The 10,354-nt window shown below is 35.7% G+C and overlaps 1 protein-coding gene across 1 annotated transcript; it reads right to left on the bottom strand.

The window, feature by feature from the left end:
• Nucleotides 1-6,245: 6,245 nt before the first annotated feature.
• On the bottom strand, nucleotides 6,246-10,115 carry LOC106475232 (beta-2 adrenergic receptor-like). The gene is made up of 2 exons (XM_013935931.2): nucleotides 10,030-10,115; nucleotides 6,246-9,441 (listed from the first exon to the last, which is right to left on the bottom strand). The coding sequence occupies exon 2, from the start codon at nucleotides 9,412-9,414 to the stop codon at nucleotides 7,993-7,995; it is 1,422 nt and encodes a 473-aa protein (XP_013791385.1). The 5' UTR covers nucleotides 9,415-9,441; nucleotides 10,030-10,115; the 3' UTR covers nucleotides 6,246-7,992.
• Nucleotides 10,116-10,354: the final 239 nt, after the last annotated feature.

The following is a 10,354-nucleotide window of genomic DNA, read 5'->3' as shown; positions in this document are numbered from 1 at the left end:
TAGTGTAGCAGAGAACCATAGCAATGGCTGTTACTTGTTAGTGTAGCAGAGAACCATAGCAATGACTGTTACTTGTTAGTGTAGCAGAGAACCATAGCAATGGCTGTTACTTGTTAGTATAGCAGAGAACCATAGCAATGACTGTTACTTGTTAGTGTAGCAGAGAACCACAATAATGACTATTATTTTTCAACAAAACCTGTAGCAAAGCGTGTTTTTCTTAGTGGAATACGAGACCGTAACAATATTTGTTATTTTTTAAAAGGAGCCAGGGCATCTAGCAGTAATTATTAATGGGTTACAGAACCGGAATAATGACTGTTATTGTTAATGGGTAAAAGACCTGCAACAGTGATTGTTATTTTTTAAGTTCTATTAACAAATAACAGTCATTGCTACAGGCCTTTGTTCTATTAACAAATAACAGTCATTGCTACAGGCCTTTGTTCTATTAACAAATAACGGTCATTGCTACATGCCTTTGTTCCAATAACAAATAACAGTCATTGCTACATGCCTTTGTTCCATTAACAAATAACAGTCATTGCTACATGCCTTTGTTCTATTAACAAATAACAGTCATTGTTACAGGCCTTTGTTCCATTAACAAATAACAGTCATTGCTACAGGCCTTTGTTCCATTAACAAATAACGTCATTGTTACAGGTCTTTGCTCCATTAAAAAATAACAGTCATTGTTACAGGCCTTTGATCCATTAGCAAATAAGTCATTGTTACAGGTTTTTGTTCCATTAATAAATAACAGTCGTCACTACGATTCAATACTTTAATTATATTTAACAATTATTACTAAGGTTCTGCTTTCGAAAAGGCCTGTACCAATGACTGTTACTTGTTACGGAACAAAGGCCTGTAACAGTGACTGTTGTTTGTTAGTGGTTCACTTTATTTAAACTTTTGAAAAATCGTCAACTTTCATCGAACAGTTGAAAATAGCCTGAGCAGATATTTAAAAAAAAAATTTATTAAACAAACATTACAGTAATGAAGATTACACAAACGAATCTATCCATCAGATTAACTGTAAAAATTCTTAACTTATATATATATATGTACACACACATGTTGGTGAAACTAACAAAAATCTGAAAATAGCCTGAGCAGATATTTTAAAAAAAATTTATTAAACAAACATTACAGTAATGAAGATTACACAAACGAATCTATCCATCAGATTAACTGTAAAAATTCTTAACTTATATATATATATATGTACACACACATGTTGGTGAAACTAACAAAAATCTGAAAATACGATTTATCAAACACATAAAAGGACCATAACTTAGCCATGAAATAAATTAGGGTTTGAAAAACAAAAAAACTTTGTCATACTTAATATTTACTGAAAATTCCAGTATAAAACTACATCAACATTACGTACAGACGTTTCGTTTTACATTGTTACGATTCACAGCTTTGACAGCAAAGTAGACCAATACGATTAATTCTTCATTATTACATTGACTCTTGCAACACAATTACAACAACTTTTATTTTATATTCCAAGACAACACCTTTGAAGCTTTTCGTGAATATTCGAAACAAACTAATAAGGCCTGTTTAGGCCTACTTCAGTTTCTTGTGTTATCAAGCCTATAGCAGTTTTTACTTTTGAATGTGTGTCCCCCTCTGAGACAACGGTAAGTTTCTGTATTTACAACGCTAAAATCAGTGGTTCGATTCCCCTCGATGGACACAGCAGATAGCGGCCCGGCATGTCTAGGTGGTTAGGGCGCTCGACTCGCAATCTGCGGGTTCGAATCCCCCCATCACACCAAACATGCTCGCCCTTTCAGCCGTGGGACGTTATAATTTGACAGTCAATCCCACTATTCGTTGATAAAAGAGTAGCTCAAGAGTTGGCGGTGGGTGGTGATGACTAGCTGCCTTCCCTCTAGTCTTACACTGCTAACTTAGGGACGGCTAGCGCAGATAGCCCTCGTGTAGCTTTGCGCGAAATTCATAACAAACAGACAGAAGATAGCCCGATGTGGCTTTGCTATAAGAAAAACACACACTTTTGTGTATGTATCTTTGATATTTTTATTTTAAACATAATTTTTTCAAAGGTTACTAAAAGGTTCTCCACACAAATAAAGATCTTGAATTAGGCTTAGGTTTTATAAGGAACTGCGCTAGAGGAGACAAAACCTTTCATGATTCGATATGATTACCTTCACTACTCCATCTTCGTCACTCTAGGTTTCAATTTATGCTTCTATTTTAACAGCTACGATTTTACGTGTGTTTGCAACAGGAATCATTCTGTAAATCAACTGTGTTCTTACTTCTGTAGTTGTGCTAAGGAAGCTGGTGAGCTGGGTTTGAATCCATGCGATACCGCAAAAGTATTCTTCGCACTTTAAGCTCTGGGTGCGTAGAAGAGTGGCAGTTAATTCCTTAGCGTGGACAGTAGGCGGTAAAGTGCAGCTGATTGACTGCCTCTTATTGGGTCTGTAGTTCATAATCAGGGACGGTGGGTGGTGGCCTTATCACTTTTGGCATAAATACAAAAATACAGATCGTCTTCTGAACATATACGATCGCTTGAAAAAAACAAAAACAATCACCATAATAAGTTAATGTGTTTTAATGTCGCTTCAAAGAAGAGCGAAAGAGGGCAGATTCGTAACGTATAATCCAGGTTAAGATTATAGTTTATTTGTTATTAAGAGCAAAGCTACACAATGGGCTATCTGTGTTCTGCCAACCACGATTATCAAAACCCGATTTCTTTGCGTTATAAACCCTCAGATTTTCCGCTGAGCCACCGGAGGATAAGAAATATCATTTCATTGAACCAATAAGCTTCAGTAAGGTGATTAACGTGCTGGACTGCAGGATCTGAGGTTCCTAGGTTCGAGTCCCGTTATCGTATAAAACATTAAGAAATCACGCTCCGTATTGTGGGGCCGTGGTTGGGTTATAAAAATGACAGTCAAATCATACTATTTGGTCTGACAAGAGTAAGCGGTGAGAGTTGACGGTGGGTGATGTTGTCTAGCTACCTTCCTTATAGTCTATCAGTTCGAAATGAGGCTATAACAAATAGTCCTTGTGTAACTTTAGATGAAATTAAAAATAATAATAACGACTAATTAAAGCTTACCCTCTAAGAATCTTTCACCTCGAAATCTTAAACCTTCCGTGTAACAAATCTTGAGCATATTCGTCCTGTGATATTTAGACAATTAACGATAATAATAAAACACGAGAAAGATGCAGTGTTACTGATATCTAAAAAAAAGGCTCCATAAAAGGATGTACTATGTTATCAACTATCAATAAATGTACTGTCCTACCTTCATACTGTCCGAAGTGTGTGTGTGTGTGTGCATCTTGTTTTAGTACAAAGCTACCCAATGGGATATCTACAGTCTGTCCACCACGGGGGGGATCGAATCCTGTATTTTAGAGTTGTAGGTCTGACCTACCAGGAGACAGAAAGGAAAATATTTGTGTTGCTAAGTGCTGCGCATGAGCAATCAGATATTGGCAACAATACAACAGCCAAAAAGCCGTTAGTGGTCAGAGATTACAACTATACCAATGGAGAGTAGACACTACTGATAAATCGCTAAGAAACTACTCAACAATACTAAAGAGGAGTAGACACTGCTGACCAAACGTTAATAGCCTATTCAACTGAACCGAAGGATAAAATAGTGACCAAGTACTCTTTTTCTACAACATGTTAAATCTATACTACCTAAATACTTTGGTTTTGTGGACTAAAGACCAACTGGACTAAAGAGAGGTCACATTAGAAACACTTTCATCCTGCAAGATATTAGAGAAAAAAACTATCTGAAGAAAACACAAGAAAATGGGGACACCGACAACAAAACCAGACTAGCAATATAAGATAACGTAGCTGTTGTAGAATCAAGAAACAGACAAAAAAAACGCACCTTCTGGTCTAAAAAAAACAATCCATACTCGTGTATGGAATCACATTATGCTAATGTAATATTAGATTAACAAACAATGATTTATAAGCCTAATGAAATGATTGTATTTTGAGGAACATACTACATGTTTCGACAGACGATGATACAACAATGCTATTATTAGTAATCCGGGATAAATTGTAACAGTTATAAAGACTGAAGAGGGTTTTTTTTTTTAGTTGTTATCGACGTGTGTATATTTTTCCAGTTTTAATACTGTTTCATCTTGTAATTTTTAAGAGGTAAGTTCAAAGATTTATAATCTTAAATATTATTGAACAAAATGTTAAGCATCAATATGCAAAAACCAAAGCTTATTTTGAAACAATAAATAGTGCAACTTCGCATATGTAAATACATAGATCCCCTGTAGACGTCAACGATAGCATAGGGTATTAATAACAAAAAGAACCATAATTTGAGGAGGAAGGATTAAGACTTGTACTTGGAAACCGGAAAGTTGGATTTAAAAATTGGATTCAACATATTACTGCTTCTATGCGTTTTAAAAACATTATTCGCCACAATAAATTCTCTTCTTGACATTTGTGGAAATTACCATAATGCTCTTTCTTATCCACTATTTATATCTGAGAAAGCATAATCCAGTAAAGCGGAACCACACTGTCAGCTTAGTGCATTAATTTTTTTGTTGTTTTTCTTGTTTACAAAAGATTTATAGTGACATGTACTTTCGGAAGAGCGCAACTAACTTCAGGCTGTAAGGCCCTGGATTATGGAACAGATGTTCTGTAGTTCAAGTAAATGACAGAACATTCTCCAAATAAGATACTTTCTTCACCCATATTTGTTCTTCTTGGTTATCGAGTAGAATCGCGTAACATCGAAACTGGTATAACAGTCAATAATATAATCTATTGTGCTAAAACGAGAATAAATTAAGGATGAAAATTATTATAATACCATCAGAAAATTAGAGAATAATATACGCTATCTTAATCTTATAATAAAAAAAAGCCAACTGATAAAACAACTTGTATGCTGTTAACATCGCGATATCTAGGTTAAGACGAAATAAATCAATTATCCAAGCTCTATTTTAACGGTCAATTAAGTTTAAAATGTGTTTTTTACTCCCTAAGTTAAGTGGAAATAAATCAATTATCCAAGCTCTATTTTAATGTTCAATCAAGTTTAAAATGTGTTTTTACTCCCTAAGTTAAGTGGAAATAAATCAATTATCCAAGCTCTATTTTAATAGTCAATTAAGTTTAAAATGTGTTTTTACTCCCTAAGTTAAGTGGAAATAAATCAATTATCCAAGCTCTATTTTAATAGTCAATTAAGTTTAAAATGTGTTTTTACTCCCTATATTCTTCTAGTAATATTTAAGCTAGAACATTTATTTATTTTTATTGTTTCATAATTCTTAAGAGAAATGGACCCAGCTTTTCTGTTTTCAAATTAAATATATACTGTTATGTAAGCAATTAGATGATTTTTCAACTGTGGAGTTGGTTGTTTTATTTTAACTGACTTCCCTCAGCGAGTCAACGGTAATACGCTTAAAGACTTATAACGCTAAAATCCGAGGTTCGATTTCCCGTGGTGGACAGAGAGCAAATAGCTCTGCAGAAACTCTGCAATAAGTCTGAAGGTTTATAACGTTAGAAATCTGTTTTCGATACCCGCGGTGGGCGCAATACGGATAGCCCATTGTGTAGCTCTCTGCTTAACAATAAACAAACAAATAGTCTTATCCGACATCTAGTGGGGATTACAAAGAACTAGCGTATAGCCAGTCAAAAATGTCGGGGCAAGTACTACCACCCTCACCTTATTGTATACCCTAACCTCACATTTCATAGCTAACTGAAATAAATAAATTTTGCGAATTCAAGCACGATCAAGAAAAAAGCAGAATAGTGCAGTCGAGGCAGTCAAACGTCGGTAAATTCCTTTGTGAGCCAATCAAAATTAAGGTCATTCATGAAATGAATTCGTGGTGTATTCACAGTATAATTATTGGTAAAAATCAGTTAGATTAACAACTTCTAATATACAGAGAAGTTAAGTTCCAACAATGGCTTTTATGTTATGTCGCTTAGCAACAAAAGTATATCTTAATATTATTGTTAGTCTATGTACTGAAAGTATAAAATGAAATGTATAGACAACAGAACTGGAAAACTATTTGTTGATTTCTTAATTTAGAGTCTTCGCTGATTAAAGAGGTTTGTTTTTATTTAAAATGTTGGTGATATAACAGAAAATAGCTTAATTTAGAAACGACTTAAATTTAAAATTGAATCGACATTTTTACTACGATGATAAATTTTATGCACTTGGCTCTAGGCTGGGTTATCCCACATTACGTCTTTACTTAGGCTTATTATACCAACACTCACTACACTTATAAGGCTTCACGGCTCACACACATACACCCTCACAGGTCCCTTGCATCCCCGTCACTAAAATCGTAATGGGCAGACAGTAATCGAACTATTCTATCTGGATAAATACATTTTTGTCTTTTAGGACTCCTCGTATTTTGAGAAACCAAGCGTGACGTGACGTGGCACACAATGTCTTTTAAATAGGTCAGATTCGTTTATTTCCTAAATGTTAAAAAACTATGTTTTTATTTCTTTTTGTCGCTTTAATATCAGTTTTACATTTTTTGTATGAAAAAGAAAAACGTACACACGTGCGTATTGCGTACATAGGGCTATTTTCTTCTTTAACTACGGATGTTTCACGTATATTACACAAAAATATTATTGAAATTTATGTATAGAGAAACATTGTTTGGCACGATACTTCCTTTTACTACGACAAGACACAACTATATATACAATCTATATAATTGTGCACACAAGGAATATACAGTATAACTAATGGTAAAATACATTTTCGCAACATCAACATTAATTTGTAAATACTTACTCTAAACCTATTTACTAAAACAGAATTCACAAAATAATAATAATACGCCGCCAGTATTATTATATAGATTATCTTGAGGTTATGGATCATTCACGTTATCTTTTACTTCATAAAGCCTGCGCGTTCTCCGAGCATTTGAGCAAAGAAACAAACTAACAAGTGCACGTGGGAATAGTTTACCAGCTCGACCAATCAACGAGACCCAACTTCACAGCTATCCATCCTCTAGTGAACAGCTAAGCCTATTACATAAAATTCAACCAACAAAATTATGAAACATATATATATATATATAATTACACACTTTTCAACACATTAGAGTTTTACAATTATTGAGTTAATTAAACGATCGTATCTCTTCACAGCTTTAATCCACTTTGTTTCCAATATTTTAAGCTTTTAACTCCATCTCTTCATTAAGCATTTATGCAAAATTACTTGCATCTCCGTATTTTCCGTGGTTTATTGATTTTTGAACAAGTTTTTGATTTGATGGTTCTCGACCTCATTTCAGGTCCGTGTTTTTTGTGGTTACTGATTAAGAAACGTTTCTGATTTGATGGTTCTCGACCTCATTTCAGGTCCGTGTTTTTTGTGGTTACTGATTAAGCAACGTTTCTGATTTGATGGTTCTCGACCTCATTTCAGGTCTGTGTTTTTCGTGATTACTGATTAAACAAGTTTTTGATTTGATGGTTCTCGACCTAATTTCAGGTCTGTGTTTTTCGTGGTTACTGATTAAGTAAGTTTCTGATTTGATGGTTCTCGACCTCATTTCAGGTCTGTGTTTTTCGTGATTACTGATGAAACAAGTTCTTGATTTGATGGTTCTCGACGTAATTTCAGGTCTGTGTTTTTCGTGATTACTGATTAAACAAGTTTCTGATTTGATGGTTCTCGACCTAATTTCAGGTCTGTGTTTTTCGTGGTTACTGATTAAACAAGTTTCTGATTTGATGGTTCTCGACCTAATTTCAGGTCTGTGTTTTTCGTGGTTACTGATTAAACGACGTTTCTGATTCGGTGGTTCTTTTCCTTATTTCGGCTCCATATTTTTGCTTATTATTGATTTTAACCCACTATGTTTTGTTTGTTTTTTCTTTGATGGTTCTCACAAAGAAGACTGATCAAAACGAGGGACAGCAAGTCTCACGTGGAGCTTGTCATTCTTGACCTCTGTCTGAGGTCGAATTTCTTTTCTGTGATGTCTGCTGTTCTCGTTTAAGAGCCTTTTATTTAACATTTGTGAGTCTGTGCCAGTGAGTTGTCGGAACGAGCGCGAGTCCCTGATAAACGGGTCATTTGGGACTAAGTTAGTCAGACTGTTTTGATCCTTAACTAAGTTAGTCAGACTGTTTTGATCCTTATTCACGTCTGGCTGCAACCGTTCAAAGCGCTGAGCACAGCGACTTGCTGAGCTTATATCATCAAGAAAAGTCACTTCCGGGTCTTCTTTCTTTTTACATCCCAATACTCTCCGGAAGGCCGATTTAAACTCCCTGTTCAAAAAGGCATAAATACAAGGATTAAAGGATGAGTTGAAATATCCGAGCCAAGTGATGGCGCTGCGCCATTCATACTCCAAATAACACTGTTCGCAGTAAGCCAGAATAACGTACATGAGGAAGAAAGGAAGCCAACAAATACAAAACACACCCATCACGATTCCCAAAGTTCGAATGGCCTTTGTATCGGTCAGCAACTGGCGAGACTGACGTCGAAGACTCCGCTTTACATGGTGGTCAGCACCTTCCAAAGACATCTCTATCTGTCGAATTTCTCTTGCCTGCCTTTCGGCAACTAGAAGAATACGAAAATAAACATAAAACATTACTGGTAGCGGAAGGTAGAATGACGTCACAGAAGAAATCACCGCATATACTCTGTTGACATTCAAAGAACATTCGCTGCTTTCGTCAAAGATGGAAACTGGGTCCTCGCTATACCAACCCATGAAGATCGGGATGAACGATATGGCACAACTGCACAACCAGATGATGCCTATGGCCGTCATGACTCGTTTTTTGGACACGCAGGAGCGGTACCTCAAAGGTTTGGTGATGGCCCAGAAGCGATCCAGAGCGATGACACACAGATGGAGGATGGAAGCCGTACAGCACATAACATCACAGGAGATCCACAAGTGGCAGGCGACGGGTCCGAACCTCCAATGTCTTTCAATGTCATAAACCACCAGAAGAGGCATAACCAACAGCGCCACTGTAATATCTGCGGTTGCCAGACTAGCCAAAAGTAGGTTCGTTACCGATCGAAGTCTTCTAAACCTAAAGACCACCAATATCACCAGAACGTTCCCTACTACAGTCAGGCTGATAATCAATGCACATATAATGGCGCCCAAAATCCTGAGTTCTAAGGATGTTCCCGCTTCGCCAGACTCGAATATGGATCCAGTGGAATTATCAAAACGAGTACTTTTCGAGGAATTGAGCCAAATATCTGAGAAGGCAGCGTTCTCCTCAGAAAGCCAAACATGGTCAGTGTTTCTCAAATCGAAAAATATATCCTCCATTTTCTCAGGATCTCCCAGTATTAATCACTGGAAACAAAAGGTTGGTATATTAAAACTAGACCAATTATGATTTACCAAAGTACTTGTTAAATCAGAATATCATCAACATTAAATAATGGTGGTTTTGTTTCACGGGAGTGTGAATGTTTTGGTTATACTGTCGTAAGATTAGGCTTAGTTATGATACTTGACATATTAGACAACACACACACTGTATGCCTGAATAAATTAACTACACTGAGTCTAAATATTTATTTGTATCCAGATTTTAATCTGGTTTTTCAGCTTCTAAAAGTTTTAAAGATATTAATAATAAATAAAAATATCTTATATCACTTCGAAGCAGTATTTTCTTCAGTTGTCACTGTTGAATCTTAAAAGTTATATATATATAATAAACACCCTCGTTCTCAAGTCCCATAAGTTGAGGGAAAATGTGACTTCTAAAGAAAACTAAATGCTAATGAAATGCGCGTGTTTACAGGGTAAAAAATCTGAAAGTCAGCTCTGAGTTTTAAGGGTTTAGTTTTACATAAAGAACTTCCACGGGTGATTTACTCCTGAAACTATCGCAAATTTCAAACTTTTAAGAAAAAAAAAAGAAGAAAAACTTACCTTTGAGTTTGATTATTATTATTCATCTAAATCTTTGATGAATGGTGTAACTGAAAACCTTCTGACAGCAGACATGGACTTTGTGTTCTCGGTTTCACTAACAGAACTGTATCTTTTCACTGGTAGTTTTCTAACTCGCGCACGAATACGCAGATCTGTTGCACTTGTGACATAATATTCCGAGCAGTCGCATTGCCCCATCTAGTGGCAATGTGAAAAATCAACTATTGATTTAAACTATATGGATGCAACATGGACTTTTTGCTCCTTAAACTGAAGTATTGACAACAGTTACAAGACCTCTATTATACGTTGACAGTGACGA

The sequence above is a fragment of the Limulus polyphemus genome, unplaced genomic scaffold (assembly GCF_000517525.1).
Source record: "Limulus polyphemus unplaced genomic scaffold, Limulus_polyphemus-2.1.2 Scaffold8259, whole genome shotgun sequence".
Lineage (NCBI taxonomy): Eukaryota > Metazoa > Arthropoda > Merostomata > Xiphosura > Limulidae > Limulus > Limulus polyphemus.
The sequence above is the reverse complement of the archived record's forward strand: the minus strand, read 5'-3'. Positions and strand labels throughout refer to the sequence as shown.